The sequence below is a fragment of the Pollachius pollachius genome (genome assembly GCF_949987615.1).
Source record: "Pollachius pollachius genome assembly, chromosome: 2".
NCBI lineage: Eukaryota > Metazoa > Chordata > Actinopteri > Gadiformes > Gadidae > Pollachius > Pollachius pollachius.
This window is the reverse complement of record NC_136935.1, coordinates 16,371,291-16,390,004: the sequence shown is the minus strand read 5'-3', so window position 1 is coordinate 16,390,004 and position 18,714 is coordinate 16,371,291. Positions and strand designations below refer to the sequence as shown.

Sequence of the window (18,714 nt, the reverse complement as noted above, 5' to 3'; positions counted from 1 at the left end):
TCCTTCTCCTTCCATCCTCCCCGTCTCCTCCTCCTCCTCTTCTCCTCCTCATCTTTCCCTCCTCCTCCTATTCTCCTCCTACTCCTCCTCCTCTCCTTCTCCTCCTCCCCATCCTACTTCTCATCTCCTCCCCCTCTCCTCCTCCTCCTCCTCTTCTCCTCCTCATCTTTCCCTCCTCCTCCTATTCTCCTCCTCCTCTTCTCCTCCTTCTCCTCCTCCCCATCCTACTTCTCATCTCCTCCTCCTTCTCCTCCTCCTGCTTCTCTCTTCATCCTCCTCTCTTCCTGCTCCTCCTCACTGGGTAGGGGAGGAGTCGTCAAGCTCCAGGAGCTCCTTGACCAGCAGCTCTCCGAACTGGGCGCGGCTGTAGCGCTTCAGGGCGTAGGCGTCGGACATCTTGTACAGGATGTAGGCGTTGTTGATGGCGATGCTGATGGCCAGCCAGAACACCTGCTGCCACGTTTTGTTGGGCTTGTGGAAAATAAAATACCTGGGAGAACGGGGGGAGGGAGATTCAATAACGGAAATAGTTTGTCTCATAATGTGATGGTGAGTCTCAGGTATATATATACATAATGCACCTCATAAAGTGCAGAGGTGTGCACATGCAAAATGAATATATATAAATATATATATACATTTTGTATGTGCACACCTCTGCACTTTCTTTAAAAGGATTTACCAGTCAAGAGACAAAGCACATTTTATGAATCTCTTAACCTTTGGGGGCCTGACATAAGCACTAAACATGTTTCATATGAAAGTACCTGTTGTTATGTATATTGGCAGTAAAAACGACATTAGGATGGAAATAACCACTATGGTTGGTGATGGAATACAGTGAAGCTATTATTCACTCTTTTAGAGTGTGTATCTAGTGTTGCACCTAAAACACTAGATACACACTCTAACAGAGTGATTGATAGCATTTACTGTACAAAGGCATCTAGAGATACTGTCAGCTACAGCTACACTAGTCTTATAAAATAGGGAGATGGATAATTCATATTGTCAAACATACTTGCTGTACTTGTCATCATATTTGCAGATGTAGCTGAGATGGGCTGCGAAGGCCTCCACAGCCAGGGGACAGGGGATCTCCCCGCTTTTCCTCTTGATGATCATACCTGACACACACACACACAGACACACACACACACACACACACACACACACACACACACACACACACACACACACACAAATGTATATTTCTTTGGATTATCACATTCGCTAAACAAAAATGAAACTGTAGCTATTGAATAAATCTAAAAAAGTCTGTAAGAGTTTGGGGGGAAAAAACGTGAATAAACTCTAAGAAAAAATGTGTGTCTCTGATTGGAATGGGCCTGCATCCATGCTGCTCACCTTGTTTGGTGGGGGAGTAGGCGTTGGTGAGGAACCGGAAGTGTCCCTTGTTGTACCAGCTGATCAGCGACATGCTGTCCTTCATCATCACCTGTGATTGGCCCCGCTGCACTGGCGTGGACCCGCAGACCAGCATGCACTGTGGCAAGCCCGTGCAGTCACTCTTCCTGGTGCTTAGAAGACCGCAGCAGTAGATATCTGGAGAAAGAGGTTTGCACATGCACATACACATTATTAAACAGAGAGCTTTGTAGCTTTGTTTCTCTCTTGCTCTTCCAACTGCTATGTTGCAGAAAAGGATATTTTCATATCAGTATGAAAGAAGGTTTTAGCGACCCTAAAAGTACATTATCAACCATTCTGAAAGACACAAACTTTTCTGGAGAAAATGCTGAATTAGAAAGCATTGGTTTCGGATCGGAATAGTCCACAGCCATTAAATGCAATATGCTGCAAAGCCTCTCCGATTGACTATCTCTGCTCAATCAAAGCCATTCAAAACCTGACACTGAAAGGAACCATTCTGTTCAATGCTCTTATGACTAGATAACGTATTCATCAGGCCCCTGTTGCCTCATCAGTACATCAAAACAACACGTGTTTCACCATCATACCACATTCAAAGCGAAAGATGCAGAGATGTCGGATACAGAGATCATTATAGAGATCTCTACAGCAGAGTCTATTGGAAAGTGCATCGCTAAACTTTCTGAAAGGTTTGTCTAATCAGTTGAATTCCAAGGTGAGTCCTCATAAACTCCTGTAGTTCTTCTTTGCTTAGCCTAGGGACGCTATCTGGCTGCTGTAATTAGGTGGAAGATGAACAGAGAGATTCCAAGATGCGCAAACAGCAGAAGATGGAGACGGGGAGAGACGGACAGATGTAGTCCAAGACAAAGGAACTGGTCAGGAGGTAAGGCGAGGAAACAAATTGGACGGATATTGATTGGACCTAGAAAGGTAGCCCAAACTTGGTGGGGGAAAAGTGAGATAGCGAGAGGATGTAGAGAATGGATGCTAAACACATATCTATAGACAAATCTAATTACTCAATCAACCATCCATTATGGGCTGACACCTTAAGGTCAGTTGGTCGATTGATTGGTCAATCTGCTTTTGTCTGACCAAATTCTCATTGGACTGTCGTGGGGGAGAGTTAAGTAGGTAAATAGGACCACAATGTACCTGGGCATATCATCTAAAAACATGAGTTATTTTTCTTTCAGGTTGTCTGCTCTAGGATGCTCTGTCAACATTCTTGTTTTTTGCCTGATGTGCTTTGAGTGTGATCATATGAGAATCTGCACTTTGGCAAGCATCGCAGCGCCAACCACTACAAACCATTATATTAAACAGTAAAAAATCTACTCTCCTTGTGTTAACCTTTCTACAAGTCTTTTCCCTGACCCTGCGTTCCGTGGCTCGTCTGCCGTGCGACCCGGTTAACATTGAAGCTCCGCCGTAACCCAGTCGCTCTCCAGAGAGTGAATCAGAAACCCAAATGACCTCCTGCACACAACACTTACGTGGTATTAGGGCTGGGAGGTAGTGAACTCTACCTGCACTCTGTGCACTGTGGCCCATTAAGGTAATTGAGAGAACAGGTGCTGATATCAGTTTCCCACCCCCCATCGACCAATCGAATAGGTTGAATTACAGTCTACGAAAATCATATTTGGTCCACCACAGCCATCCATGCATCCGTCCCTCCGTCACATGAGGGTGCGTCTCGCTACGTACTCTGCTTGCTGAACTCAGTGAAGAGGCTAAGGCTGGTGATGGAAGGCCCTGTGAAGATGATGGTGTTCTTCCCGGACAGGTTCTGACAGAGCTGCTTGGCCACCAGGCTGTGGAGCAGGGGCTTGTTCTTCAGAGTGGAGAGGCCGTCAGCCCCCTGGCCATCCTTCAGGTGAACCGAGATCTGCGGAAGGGGAAGAGGGGATGAATCACCCTACTGGATGAGGATCGCTCTTTCTCCCTCAGCTGAGCTGTTGAGATTGGATTACCTGAAAATGCTATGAACTAAAAAATAACATGTTAATAAAATGTTAAAGGTCCCATGGCATGCTACTTTATGGATGCTTTAATGTAGGTATTAGTGGGCCCCTAACACAGTATTTGAAGACGTTCCCTAAATTCAGCTGTGGTGCAGAATTACAGCCACTATGAGCCAGTCGCACATTGAGCTTTCCCCAAATGAGCCGTTTCGGTGTCTGTAGCTTTAATGCAAATGAGGAGGAGAAAGGCGGATCAAGGAGGAGGGTGGGGGTGTGGCCCTGAGCAGCTTGCGGCCACGATACCATGCGCTCTGTTTACAGTGGATGTATTGCAATGGCGAGGCGCACACAGCCTTTGGCCGTGTTCTGTAAATATTCTAAAACACTCCGGGTGCTCCGGCAGGAGTCCTGGAGCTTTATATCTAAATAAGATCATATTATACATAGATATCTATGTCATATAATATATATTATCACGGCCAAAAGCTGTGTGCGCCTCCAGACGATATTATGAATCTCAAACGACTGTGTGGGTTCTCCGACGAGAGACGATAATATACTTCCACATCAATCTGAAGTAGACAGAACCGCGTCATGGAGGAGAAAGGGATTGTTGCCCGCGAATGTCTCCCGCCAGAGCCCCACTGCCGAGGCACCACCGCCTCGGAAGCGGGCAGCGTGCCTCGCGGCGGTGGTGCCTCCTGGTGGTGGTGCCTCGCGGCAGCGGGCAGCAGGGCTCCGGTGGGAGACAACCGCGGGCAACAATCCCTCCCTCCTTCATGTTGCGGTTCATATACTTTAGGGAGGCAAAGCCAAAGTTCCTTTTCGCCCAATTCCTTCTCAACCACGGCTGAGGTAACCCCCACTACGGGTCTCGTTGTGGAAATACCAGAGATGTCAGAGAACCCGATATGTTTAGCGCCATAACACCAACAGCAGAACGGTTATCCAAATAACAAAGAAGTGTACAACACTTGCGTACACTTCACACACACACACACACACACACACACACACACACACACACACACACACACACACACACACACACACAAACATGTGGCCCTCGCACGGTCGTAGCTAATTGTCTCTATTGCAATGGCGAGGCGCACACAGCTTTTGGCCGTGTTCTGTAAATATTCTAGAACACTCCAGGTGCTCCGGAGGGAGACCTGGAGCTCTATATCTAAATATTATCATATTATACATAGATATCCATATCATATAATATATTTTATCGCGGCCAAAAGCTGTGTGCGCCTCAGACGATATTATGAATCTCAAACGACTGTGTTGAGTTCTCCGACGTCTCTGGTTCTTCCACTTCCACATCAATCTGAAGTAGACTGAACTGCGAAAGGGAGGAGAATGGGATTGTTGCCCGTGATTGTTGACCGCGATTGTCTCCCACCGGAGCCCCGCTGCCTGCTGCCAGCTGCCGAGATGGCAGTGGGGCAGCGGGCAGTGGTCAGCGGGCAGCGTCGAGGCACCACCGCCCCGCGGTGGGGCAGTGGGCAGCGGGCAGCGTCAAGGCAACACCGCCCGGCGGTAACAATAGCGGCAACAATCCCTTTCTCCTCCATGTCGCGGTTCATGTACTTCAGGGACTCTAAGCCAAAGTTCCTTTCTCCAAATTCCCTTCATTGTGGAAATACCAGAGACGTCACACAACCTGACGTGTTATTCGCCATAACACCGACAGCAGAGAGTTTATCCAAATAACCAAGAAGTGTACAACATTCATAGCTCATTGTCTCATTGGCAGGCCAAATTCTCTGGGCGGGCAAAGCAGAGTAGGGGAGGTAACCTGGCCCCTTATGACGACATATGGGGCCAAATTCGAAATCGGTGCGTTTGAGCTTTCATTTTTCAAAGACGGAGCAGGATACCTAGTGCTCGTTTTACAACAAACGCTATTACTAGGTACTTGGGGACCATAGGCAGGCTAGGGGAACTCATATTAATGTTAGAAAACCTCATAAAGTGAAATTATCATGCCATGACACCTTTAATCTGCATTTTATTGAAACTCCCTGCGTCTCTGCATCTTGCGTCAGGTATTTTTGCAGCCTCTCCATATATAGCATAGGAAAATCTTGAAGCCTGGATACAAACAAATGTAGGCCGATATTTTTTAACCTTGAAATGATTAAGTGACAACTTTGTAAATGAAGACATTGACAAGCTTGCCTGTATTTTAAGACTAACAGATGAAGAAGAATATCTACATGTCTCAGGCTCAAGCTCACACACACACACACACACACACACACACACACACACACACACACACACACACACACACACACACACAGACAGACAGACAGACAGACAGACAGACAGACAGACAGACAGACAGACAGACACACACACACTCACACACACACAAGCAGCTCAGTGCCCATATTGCAGACATATTTTAGTTTTTACAAGATGAAAAGTCATTAGTCTGATCAGCTATTGGTTGCCTTTGGCACTCAGATATTGGACTAAGTGACTGGATTGGTGTGTGTGTGTGTGTGTGTGTGTGTGGTACTGGCAAATGGAATCCATTATGAAGCCGCTGTTTTTTTCTAACATTTTCTCTCTTTCTTGGCACAATTTTGAAGGGCTCTCTCTATGCAGTAATGAAGGTTGTAAAATGGGAGTGAGTCTGACTGAGTGGATTTGTGTTGTAATGCTTTTTAACACAGCACACGAACAACTAAGCAATTTGAGACGAGTAAACTGTAAGTATAAATATGGCATAAACATGATCAAAGATCCAACATGATTCAAGAGTTAAAATACATCTGAGTTAGTTGCATAGCTTGCTTGAGGAAGTGCTTAGTGATGGACGGCACTCACTTAAGCATTTCTACATATTTTTGTTTCCAAGATCAATTCTCATCAGAGTCTACCAGAGGTTTAGTATTCTGCGCATCAACCCCGCGGCATTCTTCAATGACAACATTACAATTCATCGCTACAGCCGGCCCAAAAGGGACTTGTTTGCCTGCCATGATATCTACTTATTAATGGGCCCTTGGCAGCAGGATGGCTCCTTGCTGTCTGCCCCGGGGCTCTGTTATACACTTATGTGGGGCTTTTACTCTAATACAAAAAACAGCCTCACATTGAGAGGGAAGAGCTTCACTCCTTAACCAAAAATCAATCCTGAAAAAACAACTAAAAGCAAAACACAAACTAAGAGCTGAGATTCATCCCATCGAACACATCTCCAACACCTTCACCGTTAACCTTCCCAAGCTTTACTACACATTTATCAACAGTGGTTTTGCTGCAGGGAACAGATACTGGTGTGGGAGTTGTATATGCTTTTGAGAAATGGAAATAGAATCAATACGTTTCTAGTACAGAAAGAAAAGTGACTCCTGCGTGATGGTGATGCGTTTGAAAATACTGTACTGTTTACTGACAGTCCATTACTGACACTGCGTCTACTCGATCATGAGTTCTAAAAGGAGGCTGTGTCAATCCGTCAATCAATCTATCAATCCACCCATCCATCAACCAATCCATCAATCAATCCAAAACAATGAATTATTCATTGTTCAATGGCATTGACAGGCTGTACTGTGTGGGTTATAGTACTCGCCCTACCGGAATAAACTCTATTAGTTATTTTTTATCTGTATCTGTTTCCATTTGAATATAACTTTTGGGAAACAAAGATCCTGTTGAAAATAAAGGGAGGGATGAATAAATAAAGTGCTGCATCAAGTGATATTTAGAGGATGAGGTGTGTGTGTATATTAGCGGGTAACAGTTGCTCCCTCCAGGCCCTGCAGCACTGCAGTGCTGTGGCTGGAAAATAAGGTGTATTATGTAAGTGGTGGTTGGTGTGGGCGTGGGAGTCGAGGTGAGAGGGACACAAATAACACTTCCAGTCACATGATGGAACATTTGGCCGAGGGACGCTGTGCGTGATATTATTCACACAAATCGGAACGCTGCAGAATTACAATGCGTGTTTCTGTTAATATTACATGAAGTGTTTTCATTCACTTTGAATAGTATTCATAACTCCACATTTAGTCATTAAATATTCAAATAAAACATTGCGAATACTCTCCCCGTCTGTGTTTTTTTACTGAGTGTCTATTTTGTTTTCGTGTGCGCTTGTGTGTTTCTGTGTGTGTGTTTGTGTGTGTGTGTGTGTGTGTGTGTGTGTGTGTGTGTGTCTGTGTGTGTGTGTGAGTGTGCGTGTGTGTGTGAGTGTGTGTGTGTGTTACCTGGCAGATGAATCCAGTTGACGTGCACTGTCGGACCCAGAGACTGAACTTCCTCTTCTTCCTCTTCCTCAGCTCTCTCTCTGTACACGTGTTGATGAAGACCGGGTCCTCGTCTATCAAGGGCTCATGCAGCACCTACCACACACACACACACACACACACACACAAACGCATATGCACATGTACATGCAAACACACACAAACACACACACACACACGCACAAGCGCACATGCACGCACACACGCACTCACACGCACACACACACACACACATAAAAACTGTCAATATCATCCATGTATTGGCAATGTTTTTCTGGCTGTGTTTCAGAGAGTGAAAGAAAGAAAGTGAGAGAGAGGGCAAGGGAGCGAGTTACTGCGGAAGAGACTCTAATAGAGTGAGAATGATAAAAGGAAGAGATAGAGAGAGAGGGATTGAGACTGAGGGAAAAGAGATAGAAAGATATATATAAAGCATGGCAGGGATTAAAGACAGAGAGAGAGAGAGAGAGAGAGAGAGAGAGAGAGAGAGAGAGAGAGAGAGAGAGAGAGAGAGAGAGAGAGAGAGAGAGAGAGAGGGCAGGAGAAAGGGAGTTACTGCCGAGTCTGTCTCGTCTATATTATAAATAATATTGGGTTTGAATGTGTGTGTGTGTGTGTGTGTGTGTGTGTGTGTGTGTGTGTGTGTCTGTGTGTGTGTATGTACATGCACAATGCTGCTCAACACAGATGTCAAACTGCAATTACACTCTCATAACTGTTTACCACCCTGAGTCTTTAAGGGCTATGCAAATACAATTTAATTTAATTTATTTGAATTACTATACCCCGCCTTTAAAACACCTGAAACATCATTCACCTGATAATCCCTTTACTGTATCCCTGTGTGGTTTGGTTTCCACCGTTTCTGTTTTTCATCTCCCTGTCCTTTATGTTAGGTGTACAAATATGGCTGTTGTGGAGTCCGGCTGGTTTGAATGTAACTAACGAAACCGGGCCAAGCCGTCTGCTAAAAGGCCTCGTCTGTTCTGCCAGCGGCCTCGCTGATGCTCCATCAATCTCGTGCGTGATAACACAGGGGCTCTTGTGTCCCTGGCTGTTGGCTGTTTTTTGTGTGGTTTATTGCCACTGTGGTCATTGGTCAATTGTTCTGATTCATTAGATATCTCAACTGGTTGCCATATTTTGGCCTTATGTGTGAAAGGTTTGTTCCAGCATTGACCCAGTCTGTAGGAAGCTGGTAGGGGTGAGTGGCCTTTCATTTGGTGCCCCATTTCTTCCTGTTTCTGATGAGCTAGGGAGCTAGGCTTACCAATTGTGTTTCTTTAGAGCTAGAAGAGACCATTTTGATTTTAAAATAAGTTATATTATTTTGGCCCAGGCTTTGATGATATATAGCTGCCCTTACCTATTTCAGGCCTGATATGTATGTTGTTGCAATAAACCCTTTGTTTTCTTGTGAAACCCTGTGTCTGTACTATTTGGGTTGGCTTTATGTACCTCCTCTATCCCCAAGACTAGAGGGTCTTAACACTCTGTAACAAGGTCCATGCTACACGCCACCTGGGCGTATTTAACTGGGCTCCTCCAGACGAAGGCTTGTGCTGTTGAAAGCAGGTTTATCGTAAGGTTTTAGAGTATGATACATGGCCTGGTGGTCCATGTTGCGATGCAGGAGATGTCCCTAGCTGTTTCCCAATGTGAAGGAAGCTCAACGGCTCAACGGCTGCCCTTCTAAGGACGCTACGTCATAGAACCCCAACAAGCACTGTTCCAATGTTGAGAACACTTGGAAATTCGGACTCTTTTTGCATTTGTGCCGTATTGCTTTTTATAGATTAATCATGTAAATGCAAAAAATTAACCTGAGCAAATCTTTCAAAGGTTTTTGCAACGTAATGATAGGCTATATTTTGCATGGATAGATTTGTTTTAATATGTAAGTAGGTGTTGTTTAAACAAACTACTGTCACCAATAACAATTACAACAATTAAAATATTAAAATATTTTACACTTGAGCAATATTAAAAAGCGGAACTATTCCACACTAGCAAGTTGTTCCAAACTCTGAACGCTACAAACACTAGGCAGAACTTTAGCCTCATCTCCACTAGCAAGGAAGTGTTCTAGCAAGGCTGCAGCCTTCACTTTTGGAAACAGCCCTTGAATGTGTGTGCTGATGGCTGGTTTAACCTGTGCACACTGATTACTCAATGTGCAACAGGTGTGCAGCCTCCCCAATCAGAGTCCAATCAGACTGACTCGGGCCAGGTGAGGCTGCATAAACCAGCCACACACACTCCACAATATACCGTTGCTGTGACCTCTGCTGATCTTTTTCTAGGTTTCTATGTCTTAAGAATTCTGACCAATACCATGGTTTGCAGTGCACCTGTACTTTACCTTTATTTTATACTGTATATTTTACTCAACATGCATACATTAAATATGTCACATGCACATCTACCAAACAAGACACTCTGTTTTTCTTACTTGCCTGCATAAACACACACATTTGTAAAGACACACGCACAGACTGAAATATAAAAACACATAGAGACACACACAGACACATGTAAAGACAAGCAGGTAGACGCACATAAAGACCCACATACAGACCAACATAGGCACGCATACAGCCACACATACACACAGATTGACAAACATACAGAAGCACATAACGACCCACATACAGACCCACATATAGACACACATACACACACATAGACAGACATACAGATAAAAATACAACCATACATGAAGACCCACATACAGACTAACATATAGACGTGCATATAGCAACGCATAGACACGCTAAAAACAAATCTGCCTTCTGACCACTCCCCTATGCAATAAAACAATACCCAAACCCACAGACACATGCATAGTCTGGATTTCAGATCAATGTCTGCACCCCTCTGTCGCCCCCACCCCTTCCTCTCATTTCCCTTTCCAAACATCACTACCCTGGGTGCAAACAAAACCATAATATTAATATGGAAGTACCATCAGATACATGTGCAAACACAACCATATATCAGATACATACTTTCCCTGTCAGGCGAGCAGATGTTGGAGAGCATACATCCCATTCATCATTGCATACTCTTTATATACTAACTACCTCCATCCTGCCTCCTCCATTAACTCCCCGTCTTCAGCGGGGGCTCAGTTTGTTCCGTTTGTTGAATACTCAGGCACATTTTATTGACGTATGGTAGTGAGGCCAGGATAATACATGATTGGATCGTGTTATGGATATAATGAAGAGTTATATTACCGTGAACCTTTTATGCATCCTAACAGGACCTGGGTTGACATCTGCTGGACAATTAAACCCAATGATAGCTAACCAACTGGAAAACAAGCTTTAGCCCAGACTTGTTTCACTCCGCTGTAGCGCTTGCTTTATCACGGCTGCGTTGTTGGCCAATAAAAACCATAGTGAAAAAAAGAATATGACTAAATAGATATTAACGTGATGAATAGATTTTTACACGTAACCTTTATCAAATATTTCAGTTTGAGAAGCTGTGATTTTTTTAAATCAGAAAAAATGGATTGAATGCATTGGATATGAGTGCGATAAAATCATTGAGGTATGAGTAAATATGTAAAAAGTAAGTAAAAAAGGTTAATCTATGTATATGTACTTAAACATATGTCATTCAATCACTGTGTTCTGTATGTGTTCTCACTGGGGGGTCTTTGGCATTCTGGACCTGCTCTGTGTCCCTGGCCCCCAAACCCAGCACCAGAGACAGACTGGCCTAGATACTAACATACTGTCAATGAAACACACACACACACACACACACACACACACACACACACACACACACACACACACACACACACACAAAAACACACCCACCCAAACACCCACCCACCCACCCACACACACCACACACCCCACACACACACACACACCACTCCCCCCCCCCCCCCCCCCCCCCACACACACACACACACACAAACAAGCATGTTGTATACGAACACACACCCCACACACCCACATACACACACACGCACACATGCTCACAAACAGACCAACACACACGCCCGTATACACGCACACATGCATTCATGCATGCTTGTACACTCTCAAACAGAGACACACACACACACACACACACACACACACACACACACACACACACACACATCTACTATCACTTGGATGCCCTCATTCCTTCACTACAGTCCAAATAATATATATATATATATATATATATATATATATATATATATATATATATATATATATATATATATATATATATATATATATATATATATATATATATATATATATATATACATATATATATATATATATATATATATATATATGTACACACACTGTATTACTACATTAGTATTACATATAAGTATACAAACAAAATATATGTACTTATGTTGTGTTACCAGCCAGTAGCATTTAGCAGGGAAACTCGTTTGGATTATTTATTGAGACAACACCGATGCTCTCTGTAGCCATAAATCGAGTTAGTCAAAACAGCACCACACACATTCTTCATAATTACCCAACACTGCTTGATAACTGTGAAAACCCATCGGCCATACTTGTTTGTACAGCGAATGCACTGACTTGCCTCTGCCACGGTTGAACAACAACAAACCTAACCAACCCAGCGACCATTATGAAACTCAATGTCAAGAAAACAATAACTTGAAAGCAAACCCCAGTATTAAAATGTAATCTGTGGGTTGTAAAAAGCATAGTAAGTACTAGGATACATGTGTAAATTAGTTTCAGGCTAGCATAGTGGAGTGGCTTGGGCTGTTCGAAAACAATATGACGAGACCTCATGTCTTGTATGCATCCCTAACCCCCTATATTTGCTCCTTTATTACACGCATCTGACTTCATTGGGACTCCCTCCTGATAAAAGCCTCTGCAGAATGACGACATAGTGGACAGCCAATAGGCTGTGACTTTGAGGGACCTTCACTCACCTGTGTCTGTGACGGTCTGAAGGTGTGGCTGAAGGATTGCTGCAGGGAGTCCAGGAAGGGCTGGATCTTGTAGAGGCCCTGGTTGCAGCCCTGGGATGGGCGGAACGCCACGATGTGGAAGTACTTGAGGATCTTCTCGAAGCGCGCCTGACTCATTTTGAGGGCGATGCTGCGGTTGCTGAAGAAGCCGGCGCTCCAGATGCTGAGCACCGACTCGCAGCGGTGCACGCTGGTGGACACCACGAAGCCCAGGAAGGCCTTCATCTCCTGGGCCGTGACCGGGCGCCAGCCTTCCTCGGAGCCAAAACGCTCCTGGAACTTCTTGGCGTACATGTTGGTCTGGGTGACCATGTTCTGGATGCAGTTGTCGGGGACGAAGAGCTGGAAGAAGTCCAGGGCCGTGGAGTCGACGGACATCTTCTGGGCCGGACCTGGAGAGAGAGAGAGAGAGAGAGAGAGAGAGAGAGAGAGAGAGAGAGAGAGAGAGAGAGAGAGAGAGAGAGAGAGAGAGAATAATGAATGAGAAGCAAAGTCGAGATGTAGCATAAGAGAGGCAAATACATGCTAAACCTTACAGACTATTTTATTGGTTTTGGCATCAGTTTCTCTCTCCATTTCTCCTTACACGCTTGAGATGTCCCTCTCTGACAGACATTAGTCACTGGGAAATGTGTCTGTGTGTTTGTGTGTTTGACAGAAGGCTGCGTGGGCTGAAGGAAAGCTGATCTTTGATAGAATTACAAAAGCTGTTGCCATGATCGCAAGTTCCAATGCTAAACCTAGATTTTGTAACGAAAGGTTGGGACAGATGCAAGGTAACACCTGAGATATTACCCTAGACATACACACGTCTTCATATCAGAGATACCACATATATATTTTTTTTTTCACAAACATCCTGTCAAAGGCTATGTTGTGGTGTGTCTGCCTCCAGAGCCGGTGGCAGTGGTCACAAACATTATACAGAGTGACATCCACCACAGTGACATCCAAGTCACCACAGCACTTCATCATCTCCAGGCTGGGGGAACCTATCATAGCCTGCTGCTTAGGCATTTTGGCTGCCAAAAAACTCCCTTTTAGTCTGGGTGAGCCACGACACATGCAGACGGCTAGCTCAACACTGGTGCCTGTCATTCAGCACAGACAGAGGCAATCGAAACTTCTGACGTTGAGAAATAAAGAGCATAATAATTCTTCGGTAGTAGCAGGAATAACAGAGCCCTTTCGCCCACCTCCCTGGGCCTCTTCAACCTCATACTTGTTTCTTCATTCCCAGAATCATGTCTTATTAAGCAAGTTAATAATCATTTTATTTCTTCTTCCATAAAAAAAATAAAAAAAATGCTGCTACTACATTCTTTTCCAGGTCTTATTCTGAACCCCACACACACATTGAAGCAAAATAACACAATTATTTTGTAGTTTTCAATTGAGAAACAGCTTCGCTTGGGAGCAAAACAGCTCTGCTTAATTAACCATGACACTCATCCATGATCTCATTAGCTCATAAACAGAATTTGTGCAGCAAGTGCAGAACTAGGTAGCTCTCGCTCACTTAAACTCTCACTATCTCGGTCCTTTCATCCATATCTAGCACTCTCTCTCTCTCTCTCTCTCTCTCTCTCTCTCTCTCTCTACCTCTCTCTTTATGTCCTTCTGGGCTTTTGTTTGGTGTGGGTTTGTGTTGTCTATAAAAAACAGATAGTATTTCAAAGGCTGGAGTTGGATGGGATTTACTCCCTGTATACATCTATCTATCTATCCATCCATCCATCCACCCATCCATCCATCCATCCATCCATCCATCCATCTATATATACGTATATAGACATATTCCATAGCTCTCTCTTATATCAATGTATATACATATAATGATAAATACATATGCCATAGCTCTCTCTCTCTCTCTCTCTCTCTCTCTCTCTCTCTCTCTCTCTCTCTCTATCTCTCTCTCCAGCTCTCTCTTATCTATCAATCCATATATCTAGAGTTAAGAGAAAAGGAACAATGAGAAGAAAGAAAGCCGGCAGAGATGTTGGCAGAGAAGAGCGTCCCTGTAGCCCAGGCGGTAGAAATAGCCCCATGTCACGACTCAAAATCCATTCATTTGCATTCCATTAGACCTGGCAGCTCCATAGAAAACGCAGCATGACTTACATAGACAAAGCTAGCTCTCCGTAGATAGAAATACAAATGAATAAACCAAGGTAGACAGAGACAGACCCAAAGGGACCCAACACAGGATCTCTACCCAACTCTACCAATCATTCCCTGAATCGCAACTTTAAGTAACATTAATTACATTGTTATTTTTTCTTCCAAAATTATTTGAATGAATATACAGCTTCTATGTTATTTTCCAGACCCTATTTAGAAACACTTGAACTCGGACGAGAAGGGTCCAATGACTCACAGAGATTCACCGGGTGCAAAATCATGGCTATGTTTCAACAGGAAAATTAATTCTGCTCTTCAACCTAGTGACGTTAACAAATATTAATTCATGGGCCAAATCTATTAGCAGAGTGTAATCTCGAAGACTGGCTGTTTTGGGTGTATTTGTGTTCTGCCTCAGCTGTCTACCACAGCCTTTTAGTGGGGTTTTAACAGTCAGGATTCAGCAATCAGAGATTATTTGTATTTAGAGGGGATTACCTCTCAACAAAGACCACACATGCACTTCGGTGACATCAAATTGATTTTAAGTTAATTTTTCTACCAGAGCAAAACCAAGGCCTGTTAAAGACTATGTGCTACAGGACGTTTGGATGTGCAGTGACGAGGTCTTTGTGTGAGGTCATATTTGTGTCAGGTCAGCACACTTGGTCCATGTGTGTGTGTGTGTGTGTTTTTGTGTCTATGTCTGTGTGCACATTTGGTTTACTGGTAAATGTCTTGCCCCACTGACATATTGGTAGAGAACCGAATACCCGAGACAGATTGACTGTCGGAACAGACTGATGGAAAGTATAAGTAAAAACCCACACTCAGTAACCACTCAGTAAAATCTATAAATCGGGCATGAGGTCTTTACATCATCATATGAACGGTATATGATCAGACTTAGATGTGGGAATATGCTCCGGAAGCCTTGACTTCTACCAGGCCCTAGCATGGCATTGTGGGAAATGACACTGAGTAAGATCTGGACATCTGTGTCAAACCTATAATGCAAAATAAAACTATTGCATTAGCACAACTTCTACATTGTTTCTTTATTTGAAGGAGCCCAGAGACAGCCCTAGGTTAGAAGTCTGTATCCTTGTTTTTGTATTGTATGGAGGTACGCTGAGAAGGGCTTTGTTGTGATGAACGTGCAGAGACAAACACAATCCCCCAAAGACTGCTCTGTCACATCCATCCTGCAAATCCAGTCTGTCAGCCTCACCACCAGGAGACAGAGAGACAAGCAGACGGAATAGACAAGCACATCTACAGTCAGGCATATGACCAGACAGGTAGAAAGACAGAAACCCAAAATGACAGACAGACATGCAATGAACAGGGCAAGTGGGTGCACTAACTAAGTGGAACCTTGTCTGGTTCAAACCAGTTTTCATCCTGTGACCGGCTCAGGAAATATTCGTGGCAGGTTGTAGCTCTGCCCCTCTCTCTCTCTTCCACTTATGACCAGAATCTATGTCCACTTAGCTATGAAGCATGATTTACCACACACACACACCACACACAACACCCCCCCTCCCGCCCCCCCCCACACACCCTCCAGCCCTATCTCCACCCTGTCGCATTGCTGAGCACCACCCACCTGGGCCAGACAGACCTGCTGAACAAACACGCCTTTCATAGATCCCCTCTACACACTAACACCCAAACGTACACACACACACAAACACACACACCAAGGGAACAGAGAGAATCTTAAAATACAATAATAATAGTATAAAGGTGGTGTTCCGACATAGAGAACATCCTGTACTAGTGTTTCTTATCACAATTTCCATCTAGGTGGACCACTATTCTGTTCTCTTCTATTCTCTTCTATTCCATCAGCACCAATGTGTCTTCCGAAGGCTTCTGTAGCTCCTGTTTGCATAAAGACTGCAGCAGGTGTGTCAGCCCATCCCACTCAACATGTTGTTCCCCCAGCAGACACACAGATGCAATATAATTTGTAGGTCAATACATGGTGTGCTGAAAAGAACAGCTAATAACGTCCTGAAAGTCGATCTGTTCCGGGGAAAGATGATTATAATATAGTGTAGTAACTGGACATGAAGCAATGAGAATAAGCAGCGCAATGTTTAATTGCATTTTCGAATGATAATCTTTCAGATGTATCTTCCAAGTAACTGACTACAGCTGATACTTGAAGTAATGACTTGTACATGCATGTGTACATATGTGTATGTGTGTGTGTCTGTGCGTAATTGCGCGTGTGTGGGTTGTCTCTCTACTACCAGATGGCAGGCTCACCTCCCAGAGTGCACCAGGGCATCAGTCCCATGTGATTGGTCAAAGCAGTAACCTCCCCTCCCCCCCCCACTCCGACCCCACTCTTCCACAATCACATCTGTCCCATACTGAGGGAGTAAATCCCGTCCAAGCACAGCCTTTGAAATACTATCTGGCTTTTATAACGACACAAAACCACACCAAACAAAAGCCAGGAAGGACATAGAGAGAGAGGTAGAGAGAGAGAAAGGGAGAGAGAGAAAAAGACAGAGAGAGAGAGAAAGAGAAAGTGAGAGAGATTGAGGGAGAGGGAGAGAGAGAGGTAGGGGAGGAGGGAGAGAGAGAGAGAGAGAGAGAGACAGACAGACAGACAGACAGACAGACAGACAGACAGACAGACAGCATATGAAAGTGGAGTAGTGACAGGGATCCAACAGGAGGATGATAGGTGGACATCCTGACACCTGAGGGAATATGGACTGATAGCGATTAGCTAATAGACACATCACCAGCCGCCCAGCCTCCTTCAGGCTAATGATTGACTGCGCGACACGATGAATGACTGCACCGTACACCGCACGTGCCCACAGGGCGTAGCAGAGATATCTGGACGCATTTGCAAATGTCTCAGGCTATCATGGCGAGGTTTGAACACAAACACAGAACACTTGTGAACACTTACAGCACTTGTGATAATGATTGAGTGCTTTAGGCGTACGTGTAAGAGAGTTTGTGAGCGAGTGTGTGAACATGTGCATGTATGTGTGTTACGGGTCATGGGTCTGTGTGTTGGGGAGTGATGGAGACAGACACCCTGCTGTTTGTCGAAATGAAAGAGCATGTCAACCTGCATGCGCCCCGTAGGAGCCATGCGACACAAGCACACGCGTGCACACACTCGTCCCTGAGCAGTCAAGGGGCTGGAAATCAAAGGAAAGACATTTAGTATTGCCTTTGAATCACTGCCATTAAAAATGTAGCACAGGGGGAGAGATGTAGCAGAGGGAGGGGAGAGAGAGAGAGAGAGAGAGAGAGAGAGAGAGAGAGAGAGAGAGAGAGAGAGAGTGAATGAGAGAGAAAGAATGAGAGTGAATGAGAGAGAAAAAGAGAACAGGGGTTCTGTTGTAGCAGAGCAATAGCCTTTTGTATGTTGGCCGGATGGTTTGGTACCCGAATCAGAACCACAGTGAATGACCTAAATACAGCCACGACTAGAAACCCCTACATCCCCCCTGCCTCACACCTAACAACCATGTCCTCCTGCACACCACACATAAACCATGCGAAATGTAGCATGCCGGGCACCGTGGCTCACCATATGTGTCTTTGAACGGCGGCATCGTGACATCCTGGAGGGTCTCCGTCCACCCGTCCTGTTCCGCCTGGCTCCGGGACACCGAGCCGGGGGGACCGGCCCCCCCGCCGCGTCCCCCCCCGCTGCCATGCACGCCGTGGCCGCTGTCATTGTCGCCGTGCGGCGCCCGGTGGTTGTGGTGCTCCTCTCCCGCCTCGGAGATGTAGTTGGAGTCCGAGTTGGAGTCTCCAGAGGTGCTGTAGAAGGGGTTGTCGCTGCTGTCGTCCCCCGACTCCCCGAACACGTCGTCGGAGATCTGCAGGCTCTCGTACCGCGAGCGGGCCGCTTCCAGGAGAGACAGCGCCTTCCGCCCGCACTCCGCCATCTCTCTCTCTCTTATGATGCTCGCCTCCCTCTGTCTCTCTT

At 45.0% G+C, this 18,714-nt stretch overlaps 1 protein-coding gene across 1 annotated transcript; it reads right to left on the bottom strand.

Moving 5' to 3' along the window:
- Nucleotides 1–294: 294 nt before the first annotated feature.
- Nucleotides 295–18,673, bottom strand: pgbd5 (piggyBac transposable element derived 5; the record flags this gene model as incomplete). The annotated part of the gene is made up of 7 exons (XM_079730461.1): nucleotides 295–490; nucleotides 1,022–1,127; nucleotides 1,369–1,566; nucleotides 3,109–3,289; nucleotides 7,601–7,735; nucleotides 12,579–13,009; nucleotides 18,310–18,673. 7 exons carry the CDS (start codon nucleotides 18,671–18,673, stop codon nucleotides 295–297), a joined length of 1,611 nt encoding a protein of 536 aa, XP_079586587.1.
- Between the last annotated feature and the right edge of the window lie 41 nt (nucleotides 18,674–18,714).